Source organism: Alligator sinensis, unplaced genomic scaffold (genome assembly GCF_000455745.1).
Source record: "Alligator sinensis unplaced genomic scaffold, ASM45574v1 scaffold375_1, whole genome shotgun sequence".
NCBI lineage: Eukaryota > Metazoa > Chordata > Crocodylia > Alligatoridae > Alligator > Alligator sinensis.
In genome coordinates this window covers 562,346-574,700 of record NW_005841928.1, presented here as the reverse complement: position 1 = coordinate 574,700, position 12,355 = coordinate 562,346, and the positions used below count along the sequence as shown (strand labels likewise).

The window sequence follows — 12,355 nt, the reverse complement described above, 5'->3', positions numbered from 1 at the left end:
ACTATGGTCAATTTTAGGGTGGCTGTAGCCCACCCTGTAGCCACCCCTCCCAGTGCTGTTGCTGCCTGCCTTGCCCTGAGTGTTGCCCCTTCCCAGCCCTCCCCCCCCGCTAGGAAGAGGCTGGTGCAGCCTTCCTTTGCACAAACTCTGGGGGTGCATGCAGCAGTGGGGAGTAGTCCACCCCCTCCATAGCTCTGTCTTGTGTCCTGCCTTGCCCTCTGGGCAGTGCCTGCCCCTGCCCTACTCCCTCCCTCATTGTAGGAGCCTTGATTTGCCCCTTGTCCCGCCGTGCGCCCCCCTCCCCCCCAAGCACACACTTGCTGGCCAGACACGGCTCTCCAAGCTGCTAGGCTGCATTCCTGGCCACATGAATACTTTGTCTATTTGAATGCATGTGGCATTTATCAGTGACATTATCAGCTACATTGGCCAAAAAAGCCAATTGCTGATTAATGTCAATTTTCCTTTTATCGGTGCTGATATCATATGGTCCGATATATCGGAGCATCTCTATTGCCCACTCCTGGTACACAGCATTCTTCTTTGATTCATGCAAATCCTCCTTTTTCTTGATACCTTGCATATGTATAGGTGGGATAATTTTCTATTATTGAGATTCAGATAGCTTTGTTTGGATTGTTGAGTCACAAATTAGTTCTTTAAAAAAAAAATAGTGTTTTTTTTCCCAGAAACTGTCAAAACTACATTAAAGTAGAACTATTGGATTACAGGACAAACTTAAATTACAGAATTACATTACTTGCGTAAAATTGTATATAAATAAAGGTAAAAACTTTATGCTTGCAACGCTGAAAACTTATGTTAGGAAATGTCAGAAACTAAGTGCTCCCTGCAACTTTAATGTGTCCCCTTTGTGCCATGTGTATTATGCTATAACCTTTCATTATAATATGATTGCGCATTCTCTTCCACAGGACCTTGGGGTGCAAGTAGTTGGAGCTTATTTGTTAGCAGTACTCTGTGGCTTTCTCTGGAAGGGAAACTATAGATACTGCCTCAGTGTCTCAAGATAGGCACTGAAAATTAGTGTTTGACAGTTTTAGCATTAATGTCTAGTATGTGTAAGTCCTTTTACATGATTTGTATGATAAGAATAATGCCACCCTTTCCATCTTCGGTTTTCTTTGAATGTTTGTGAAGCAGTCAGATCCTACTGTATCTAGTGTCAAAGAAAAGTCCTTTTAGAAGTTAAGAATTTTAGTTTCCTGTTAACACAGAGTTTGTGGCATGCAGTAAGTGTCCCATAAAGTCATATATTGAATGCTGTGTATTAAAAGAAATCCTGAATAGCCACCATTTTTTTTTACCATCCTTTATTCCACAGATGGCATTAGTTTTGGGCCTGTACAAAAAATCACATATGACTAGCATAATGCAGTATGCACATAGGAGACAAATTAAATTTGTGGGGACAGACCCTCATTTTGATTTTCTTACTTTTGACTATGCAACATTGCAATTCTAAGGTGTCTGAATATAGATTTTTTTTTTTTTTAAATGCAGCATCTAGAGTTGGAAAAAACAACCCCTAAAAATAATTTCCATCGTGTAGACATGCGTTTAATCATTGCACAGGTTACCAAAATTTGTATTTCCCAACCTTTCTGATTTTAATCATACAACTGTAATGTCGTCTTAACCTGAATGTTTATACTGTTACAATATACATTGTTTCATGTAGTTATTGTATATGAGTTGCTTGTGAGATTATTATAGTTGTCATGGACACATCTTAGTCTCAGTTAAATTTGTGCTCTTTCCAATTCACATAGGGCCATAGGAGCTATGAATATAGTTGGGTTTTTTTTCCACAGAGCAATCCATACATCTTTTTTCATCACACTTTATCTAGCTTCTCAAACTTAAAAAGATTAAATAAACATCATATTTAGGTAACTTTTGATTAAACATTAGCAACTTTTACATTCATTTTTATTATTTTTAGCTAAATGATATATACATTGTTATTAACTGGAAACTTTATTGCAGGCAATTGTCCTTTGTTTTCGACTGCACTTCACAAAAGATAATATCACAAATAACACAGCTGCAGCTACAGTGCGACAAGTAGTTACTGTTGTTTTTGAGAGAGTGGTTGCTGAAGATGAACGATACAAAGGTGGATATATGTTCCTTTTTTGTGTTGTGTGCATTAGATCTGTTTCTGTTAGATTTATATGTATATATTTTTAAAGTGTCTGTCTTAACTATCTAAAATTACCAGAAAGCACAGACTTTATAAATGCTACAAAAATCACAGTAGTTATTCATTGTTGGAAAGGATTACCTTGTTGCCCTTACATTTGTAAAGAATATAGTATAATAAATTGTTGATTGCGATTTGGATGATGAACTCCTCACCCCCTGCTCCCAGTCCCTTTTATACTGAATAAGCAGGCTAGTATGGTATGAAGTAGTTTCAAAAGGTGGCTTTGTTTTTCTACCCCCACAAACCCCCTCCTCCCAGTGTAGAGCTGTGGAAGATTAGCCTTGAAGGTAGACTTTGCAGTGAGGTTTTGGGGCAGGATTAAGAATGGGAGAACCATGTTAGGGCCTGATAGCCTGCATTGCTGTGGAGAACCTGAGCATTGTGACCTATAGGCAGCTGGGGACAAGCTGTCATAAATGATATATGCATAAATGTCCATTTATGTTCAGTGCTGCATAGCAGCACAGAATTGAATCAGATTAAAACTGACTGAAAGCTGCCACAGTTATTCATGCTGCAGGTTCTGTGCTATGTCTTCTAGATATGCAGCATATAATTTTTTTTAACTTTTCTTTTTATGACTTTATTTTGGTAATGTCTGTTGTTTGAGTGATGTTGGAGTAATATTATGTGAAAAGAACATGTATTTTAAGAATAATCTTCACTAGAGATTATTGATATTAAATCTGACTTTTATTGTTGTAATTTGAGGTTCTTCTGTCAGTGGGATAATTCCCTCAACTTTGTGCCAGAATTTGTCTTCATAGGCAACGCGAATTTGCCTATTGAATATTTTTTTGCTCTCATACTGCATAACTTTTTCTTTAATACAGATGTTACCGAACAGCCAGCGACAGTTCAAGGAAACAGTAACAGAAGATCTGTCAGTACCCTGAAACCATGTGCTAAAGATGCTTATATGCTTTTTCAGGTACATTGTACCCATCTTATATGAATACTGGATAAGTGCATCATTTGCTTAATTGCATAACTGAATGTCATTCCCAAATTATTGTCTATTGCTTATGCTGTAACAGACTCTGGCTATCGACATACCGGTTAAATAAATAACTGCTTAAAGGCATAACATCTTTTAGCCCTGCTATCTACTTTGTAACGTAATTGTACTCAGAACTACTGGAAAGTAATGTTATCTATTTATTTTGTAACTAATTGTACTCCCTTTAACTGTTTTATAAAGAACTAAGGGAAAGCTGCTGTCAAAGGTTGCTCTTCAATGAGGGAGCTAGTCAGTTTTGTGGCTGCTGTCTCTGATCAAGGCTACTAATAGTCAATTCTGACATTGCTAATAAGGTTAAGTACAGAAATTTAAAAAGTCAGCAAGTAAACAGACATTCTCATTTGAAACCAGAAAGGCAGCCAGACCCCTGAAGTGGCCCATACCGGTAACTGGGGAGCGATAGAGCATATCTCCCAGCCTGGTCATCACTGCTGAAGGCACTGGATTGCAGCTGAGCAGGGCTTATCCTTGATTGGCTGCCTAGCATATGCCCCCCCGAAACCTCATTGTTACCAGACTTAATGTTAGGGTTGGGGGGGGGGGGGGGAATGCCCCCCAGCTGGGGGCTGCCCTATGCATGTGGGAAGTGGGAGGAAGCCCAAAGGAGAACTCATCCCAGGCTTTTTCCCGATCAGGAGGAGAGCAGAGGGGGGCATGGCCAGGCCCTGACCCAGGCTAGCATGCTGAGTGGGGGTCTACACCAGACCCAGCTGGGGTCTGCCTGGAACAGTGATAGTGCTCAGGCTAGGGAACAGAGAAGGGGGCCAACCCTGTTCTGCTGGAGCAGACAGCACAGCCCAGGGCTGCAAAGCATCCTGGGATGCTGTGGGACTATAACTTAACTCGAACTGGGAGGGGGTCTGGGACAGAAGTTCCATAAACCAGTTTGACCTAAATCGTTTAAGCATGATACTATATCCAGTCAGGCTTATCTTAAACCAGTTTTGGCCGTTTGAAAGTGATTTTAAGTGCACCGAACTGGTTTAAACCGGTTTCTGATCACTTTTAAACTGGTTTATGTGCAACTTCTGTCCCTAGCCTAGAAGTCTCTGGAAACTGATAAACCTAATAATTTTTTTGGGATCCTAAAACTACAGCACTAACAGTGCTATAAACAGTGCATCTTAAATACGTAAGGCTGCCATGTTTAGGGCTTCTAATTAGGGTCACCTTAAGGAAATCTAGAACATCTGGGACATTGCCATCCTCTTCCCGCCTGCCCCTCCCAACCTGCCCATCAACAGCACTGTTGTAGGCGGTGGCAGAGGCCAGTGGGCATGGATGTGGGCATAATCCGGTGGGGAGGCGGAGCTGCCTGGTGCACCATTCTGCTCCTGCTGTATTGTACCCCATGCCCCTGTGATTCTGGGACTCCCATTTTAATTTCTATCAGCTGACTGGGACTGGCCTTTGAAATATGGGGCTGTCCCAGGCAAACTGGGACATATGCTCACTCTACTTCTAATTGTTTCAGGACTGCTTATTAGAATCCTTGAAAATTAGTGGAGATTGTCAGTTTTGAGGCTTTTAATACCACAGCACTGGGCACTGTTCACATTTAGTTTATAATTGTGTGTATTCTAGTCAAGAATATAGCCTTTTTCAGTCTGGAGCCTATGCACGTAAACAGAATAATACATAATATACTATATTGGTAGCTCTTTCTACTGTTTGTGTGGATACAGTTATGATCTGGCTCATTTTTCTGAAAACAGATGAAATTTCATAACTTTAAATGTCTTTCTGTTTAATAATGTGGCACATGTTGCTTGTTAAATATCAAAACACATTGTTATATTAATGTTTATATTAGCAAAAATGAGTTGATGTAGCAGTGAAATATTTTAATAAATAAAATGGTTTTACAGACCACTAGAGTATCAGACTCCCTTATTGTCAGTTTGAAAATCTATTAATAGACTATTGTAATTTCATTATGCTAATCCATATCTGGTTTTTCTAACATACCCATCTAGATTCTGTTTGTTATTGGATTAGTTTTTAATTATAACAGTAATAAAGGGATACCATGCTCTTTATTCCTGCTTACATTTTTTTGGATTTTCTTGTGAATGACTCATAACCATTGATGGTGATGTATTTGCCCCATCAAAAAAAAAAGAGAGAAACTGAAAACAAGGTGGAATGGGAGAATCTTTAAAAACAAAAATTTTGATCGGCTTAAACTAATGACTGACTGGAAAACTATGTTTATTTCAGAGGTGGCTTGTATTTTTGTGTTTGGGTTCCCCCCCCTTATCTGAATATTGAAAACCTTGGGAAGAAAGATGGTCTAGTGGTGGGGGTGCTGGCCTGGACTTGGAAGACCCCTGTTCAGTTTCCTTGTCTGCCACTGACATCCAGTGTAACCTTAACTAAACAGGTCATTTTGTTTACCTCTGGGACACAGGGTGGGCAGCATTTGTGTCAAGGATTCCACCAGATAACATGTAATCTGCAGTTTCTCTAGCACTTTTGACACCAATATTATGTGGGTATGCTGGACCTGAACTGAATGAATGAACTAGCACTATAAAGCACATGATAAAACTTAGTAGAATTTATGATGTCAGTAAGACTTGCTGATTTATCATACCTATTGATCCTAAAATGTTTTTACTCCTGCTTTCAAAACCTAGCCTTTGATTATATGCAGTATTTTTGTTCCTTGCCTCATAGCAATCTTGTTTAGTTTTTATTTATAAAAAGATTTATCAGTTTATTCATACTGCATTTTCTCGCATACCACATGCCACCAAAAAGATGCACTTTTGGTTTTGGGAAGGCAGAGTAGTGGTGGGGAATTATGCAGTTGTGACTGAATTCTTACAGCTTGTACAGGGGGAGTCTGTTCCTCTGATCACTTGTCCTTCCCTTGCTGCTCAGCCAAAAGCTAGAGGTTTCACCCTGTCAGGGCCCCTGTCATAGTCAAAAGCTACTGCCAAGCTACTCAGCAGCAGCTGTGAGTGGGTAAACCCTTGTGGCTGGCAGGTCTCTAGCAGCCATTCCAGTATTCCCATCCTCCATTCCGGCATGAAAACACACTCTGTGCTTAAAACACTTGCCCCAGTTCTGGATGGATTTTCTCTTAAAATAGAAAAACAAAGTGTACATGGTATACAGCCAAATGTGGTATGTTTAAAGTGGAAATTAGCTTCAAATTGGAAAAGAAGTTGTCATTACTAAGGAGCAAGGGAGCTTTAGGGGTTTTTTTCTTTTAGACAGTAAAAATCTGGAAATGTATCCAAGTAGGTAAATGGACAGAAAATACAAAATGTGCTTGTTTTTCAGGATCTTTGCCAGCTGGTTAATGCTGATGCTCCCTATTGGTTAGTGGGTATGACGGAAATGACTCGGACATTTGGCCTTGAACTTCTTGAGTCTGTACTCAATGATTTTCCACAAGTGTTTTTACAAGTAAGTTGTCTTTAAAAATAAGAGAGAGCCTTTTGCTTTCATTGGATTTTTTCCACCAGACACTTCTCTTCTGCTAAATATAATTTCTGATGAAAGTTAAGAGATTTTTTTTTTCAAATCAGAGATTTTGTAGTATGGATTTTGAAGTTCTTAATAAAAATATTTCAATATGTAGTAAAATCCCTGTTACCTGGCATGAATGAGGAATGGGGGGGTGCCAGTAATCTAAAAATGCCGGTTACCTGAGGCACAGGGTTTCTGGCCAGATGCGGAGTGGGTGGGAGGAGGTGGCAGCAGTGCAGAGTGGTGGGTGGCGGTGGCTGCCACATGCAAGTTTCGTCTCCCCCCCGGCCCTGCATGTCTAGCTGACCAGCCGGAAAATCCAGTTAATGTGCCGGTTAGTCAAATCTCTGATAACAGGGGTTTTACTATATTATATTACTTTTCAAAAGTAGTTACAATTTTTATTTCATGCTTCTTCATGGTTTAACCTCCTCAGTAAAGATTTTTACCCACTTTCTTTGCCTATAGAGAACACGCATTGAATTTTTTAGTTTGTGCACACACATTTGTGTGTTTTACATATAATCAAGATATAAACCTATGCAGGAAGGTTTTTTTCCTCTTTATTCCTCATATTCAGGTTTTACACATTTTCATACCTTTATGTATTATAGGTCATGATCAGGGTTCCTGGTTTTCTCTGTTTAAAAATAGCAAATTCTCTGATTTTTAAAAACCCCAAATCTGCATTTTTTTCCACGATTAAAATGAAATTCCACTATAGATAGACAAATATATAACTATCAGTTGAACACAATATTTTATTGAGATTTTTACAATTTTAAATCAATTTGGAAGCCTCCTGGTGTCGATCACTAATAAAATAAATTCTAAAATTTTAATACTTGATTTTGGGGTTTTTATCATGGAAAATCAGAGTTCCCCCTGCCACTCACCAGGATGGGGTTTTCTCTTTAAAATGAGAGAATCTGGGTTTTACCACACTTTTCCACGGCGAACGGAAAACCTGGATCCCTGGTCATGGTTCTGTTGAAGCTGTTGTTTCATAACATAAGTATGTTGGGAAAACCTTTTGTGATATCATGTTCCTACAGGAATTCTAACTTCATCCCCCTTGCACAGCGTTCCACAAAAACTTGCACAACTGTAATTTTGAATTATATGACTTTAGGTGCTTATCAGTATTCTACCATAATTTAATAATGGTAGAGGTTCATTTAATAATGATAGAGCCCAAATTCAGAAGCAAAGTATACAAGTCATGTATCAGAAAACCAATTTAACATGTAAACTGAAAGGGAGAAGAGCGTTTAGCATGAAAAGGACTTGATCTCTTAAACTTTTCTATACCTGGCTATATGATTTTTCCTGCTATGATTCTTTCCATTCCCTCAGTGTACAATGTATGCCAACATACATGACCTTTCTGTTCTGTATGTTCATAATGCTAAGTTGTATTCTAAATATGAAAACAGGATGTGTTTGTGTATTAAATATCTTGGACTTGCTAATACAAGCTGAAAAAGTATTTTAAATCATTAAATTTATTTTAAATATTGTTTATATAACTCCTTGTTAACATTATTTTTTTTTTTTTTTTTACAGCATCAAAAATTTAGTTTCCTCCTTAAAGAGAGAGTTTGTCCTCTTGTGATAAAGCTCTTCTCCCCAAATATCAAATTTAGACAGGGTTCCAGCTCATCATCTTCCCCAGCTCCTGTGGAGAAACCATATTTTCCTATCTGCATGCGCCTGCTGAGAGTAGTTTCTGTTTTGATCAAGCAGTTTTACAGTTTGCTGGTAAGAATATAGGTTTCAAATATTGTTTTTATAACTCTGTCCTCTGAACTCTGTTTGTTCAGCAGAAAAATCTTTTTCTTATGAAATGCCACAATTGATGTTTTTATGCAGTTCTTACCTGTGAGTCATGTTTCACTTAGTCCTTTTGATTTAATAAGAGCTAATATTTCTTTAGAAATAAATGTGAGCTTTTGTTGAAGATTTATAGACAACTAAATAGGTGAAGGATTTGCAAGATCAGGATAAAAGTACAAAGTCCCTTATTAAATATATGGTTCTTCATTGTAAAGCAGAAATCTTAGAAAACAGTAGTGTGAGACCCACTATTAGAAAATACACAACTAGGTAAACATTGAAGAACTTGACTACTTTAACGTTTTTTCATTTAACTTTTGAAAGGAAAAAAAAACAAATAGCTTAAAAGTTTTAATCATCTCTACATCTTCTTAAATATACAGACTACCTCTATACCCTGTGGCCCAATCTTGCAAAAGCTTGTGAGATTGGTATAAGGTAATTTTTAAATTAGAACCATTAAAACAGAATGTTTTGCTTTAGGTATAAAGGAATCTTTGAAAATTATTAATACTTGAGATCCAAGTTGCTTGAGAGGGGTTTGTTGGTTTGTTTGTTTATTTGTTTTTATCCAGTACTTGATGGTTTTATAGTATTTTTTGTTATCACGCAGTCTAATAGAAAATGAAATGAATGTGAGAGAGTTCAAGGGTTGAAAAAGATTTGGAATGCAGTGATAATTGAAGTATATTTGTAGTTAAAAACAAAAAACAAAAAAAAAACTTTCACTAATGTAGGAAACGAGAGAAGATAGCTACTTACTATATACAGTATATTTAAAAAGTGCATGAAGATTGGACACAAATCTAGTATATACAGCTACATAAGTCTGCTTTTGTTTGCAATATAGAATTTACTGTTTGTGCTTAAGAGTAAAAATTCAGTATCACGTGAAAGCTTGGAAACTCCGTTTGGAGCTCCAAATGGGAATTCAGGTACTTGAATGAGGTTCCTCACTCCCTTCTATTCAAGTGGCATATGGATTAGTAACCAGACTATGATGATTAATTACAGGTATTCCTATTGTGCAAAAAGAATGCATACACATTTGAAGTCTTTATTGACACGTAGAAAAGCTGGGGATTTAATTTGTATGGGTATGGAGTTATTTTGATATCTAAAGTCTGTCTTGGTCAGGTATTTAAGTGGACTGATGAGGTATAAAAGAAAGCTGTTGATGGTATATTGCCATTGCTTGTGTTAATCTTGTACTTGTCTTGAGAATTAAGTTCTCTTAAATGAAGGAGAAAAAGATTCAGTTTGCTGTCTTTGTGATGAATTGGGAATGATAGATCCACTTCTGATTAAAATCTTTTATTTAGCACTCTCCCTTACTTGAGACTTCAGAGGAAGGTCAAACTCCGCCTATGTATTAATGCTTCCTTGCTATTTATTCAAACATGGGAAAGCAATAAATATTTTGTGATGACCCCAGGCTTTTAGTTACTGTATTCCCTGAAGTATGAGGCATGTTGTCAGTTACCTATTTTATTACTGTCACACACAGAGGTCCTAATTGGGATCAAAGCATAAATCGGCTAGAAGTCTGTGACTCCTAGTGTAATAAGGAGTCCTGGCATGGCAGAGGTCCTGTTCCTGCTACTGCTGCTGTTAACCTTGGCTGCTGCTACTAGGGGTAGGCTAATGGGACTATATGTTGACAGGCTCCTGGTTTGTAAAAGGATAATTAACGTAAATCATGTTATCTCTTCCTTCCTTTTGGGACTACTGACAGCGGCAGCAGCTGTTTTTTGCTTGTTCATTATATCTCTAATTTTTTTAGATTTCACTAACCTGTTTGTTTGAATATTTTCCTGTAACATTGATAATTGATAGCTCTGAGACGGCAGTAACTTGTTATGCATCAGAGGTGAAAATTACCAGGGCTCAGATTAAGTAGAAAAAGGCAATTATATGATCTAATTTATTCTCAGTTCTCTTCTTTTTATTTTTAACCAATAGTTGTGATATGGCAGATAACCATAACCATCTCTTCTCCACCCACATACAAGCATGGGTTGAGTTGAAAGCTCAGTTGAGATTACTGAATATCTTTTTTGTGTATGTTTTTTCCTTGCGGTAAAGATTGTGCGTGGCTATTGTATTTTAACTCTTAATTCAGTTAAAGCTCTCTAGGAAGCTATTTATATCCTTGTAACTTTTTGCTTTGTCTTGAGAGCACTCAGTTGTCTGTTTTTATTGTTGTTCAGTGAGAGGGTTTTTTGACTTGTATTGCAAACTGTTTTGAGAACAAGGGCTTATACACCACTTGTACTATGACACCCTGTTCTTTTGCTACAGTGCTTATCTTTCAACTGATGATGAACTCTCCAACTCTTAAATATTTACTTCTATAGGCTTGTTATCCCATTCTTTAATACTTTTCTTAGAAATGTCAGTAAGGGAATGTAACTCCTGAATGTAGCCGAGTGTATGGCATATGCTTGGCAAAACATTGCAATTGCTGGATATATTCTGTGTTATTTTTAGTGATTGGCTGACAGAAATTCAACCTAGTGCCAAAGCAGAATGTACCAATATTTGCTAGGGATTTGACAGAAGCTTGTGGGGAGAGAATATTTTACATCGACTTTTTGCTTTTATATGACTGTAACCTATTTCTTGTAGGTAACAGAATGTGAAATCTTTCTGTCACTGTTAGTAAAGTTTCTGGATGCAGACAAACCACAGTGGCTAAGAGCTGTTGCAGTAGAATCTATCCACAGGCTGTGTGTGCAGCCTCAGCTTTTAAGGTAACAGATATGCCATATTTCACTTTATATTTTAAAGTAACAGCTTGTATATAGTTTCATAGTTTCTAGGGTCTGAAAGGACCTGAACAGATCAAGTCTGACCCCTTACCCTGGGCAGGAACGAGCGCTGGGATCATAATACCCCAGCCAGATATCTATCCAACCTCTTCTTGAAGACCCCCAAGGTCTCCCACCTCCCTTGGGAGCCCATTCTAGAGCCTGGTCCCCCCTGGTGACTTTATAGACGGCCACCAGATCCCCTCTCAGACTTCTCTTGTGGAGGCTGAATAGATTCAGGCCCTTTAGTCTATTTTCGTAGGGGTTGGCCTGCTGCCCCCTGACCATGTGAGTGGCCCTCCTCTGGACTCTCTCAAGGTTAGCCACATCCCTCTTGAAGTGCGGTGCACAGAACTGGACGCAGTACTCCAACTGCAACCTGACAAACGCCGCATAGAGGGGAAGGATCTTCTCCCTGGACCTGTTTGTGATGCATCTCTAGATTCATGACAAGGTGTGGTTAGCCTTACTGCATGTCATTTGTAGGGGTGGGGAGAAATATATACTGTATCTACTTGAATAGAAGACAGCCCTGGATATAAGACTACTTCTAATTAGATTTTATATATGGAAAGCTTTATAAATTGGTTATAATTTTCTGAGTATAGAATCTAATTTATTGGAGGCTGGCCTTGATTTTTGTCCTCCTCATTGCTATAGCAGGGAAAATAAATCTGGAAAGTTAGGTAGCCCTCTTCCCCCCCCCCCCCCCCCCCTTTACTTTCAGGCCCTGCTTTCCCTCAGCACGTGGAAGAGAAGAGCAAATTTGGAAATGCTGATCTTGAAATTAAACATAGCTGTTGTTATTTGCATATAATACTCACAGATTTAGTTCATCCAGAATTTTTGCAGGTTACTGTGCGGGCCGGGAGCGACCCGAGCCCTTTTCGCGCTGCACGCGGGCTGTGGCCAGCAGCCCGGGCACGCCGGGGCGGAGAGGGAAGGCCTTCGAGCTGGAATTAGGCATGGACGCATATC

At 38.6% G+C, this 12,355-nt stretch overlaps 1 protein-coding gene across 7 annotated transcripts in view; it reads left to right on the top strand.

Annotated features, from left to right (window-relative positions):
- The window catches only part of MON2 (MON2 homolog, regulator of endosome-to-Golgi trafficking), a 140,997-nt gene that overhangs the window by 38,737 nt on the left and 89,905 nt on the right, over window positions 1-12,355 (top strand). For 6 of the 7 annotated variants that reach the window (XR_003093008.1, XM_025198763.1, XM_025198764.1 and 3 more), the window contains 5 exons: window positions 2,011-2,140; window positions 3,064-3,161; window positions 6,543-6,668; window positions 8,298-8,492; window positions 11,196-11,320. Coding sequence is in view for 5 of the 7 variants with exons in the window: in XM_025198763.1 (XP_025054548.1) it covers window positions 2,011-2,140; window positions 3,064-3,161; window positions 6,543-6,668; window positions 8,298-8,492; window positions 11,196-11,320 (674 nt within the window). In the remaining 2 variants the exon portion in view is untranslated. Of the gene's footprint in view, window positions 1-2,010; window positions 2,141-3,063; window positions 3,162-6,542; window positions 6,669-8,297; window positions 8,493-11,195; window positions 11,321-12,355 lie in introns of those variants that run through there. The other variant, XM_025198766.1, reaches the window with a different exon arrangement.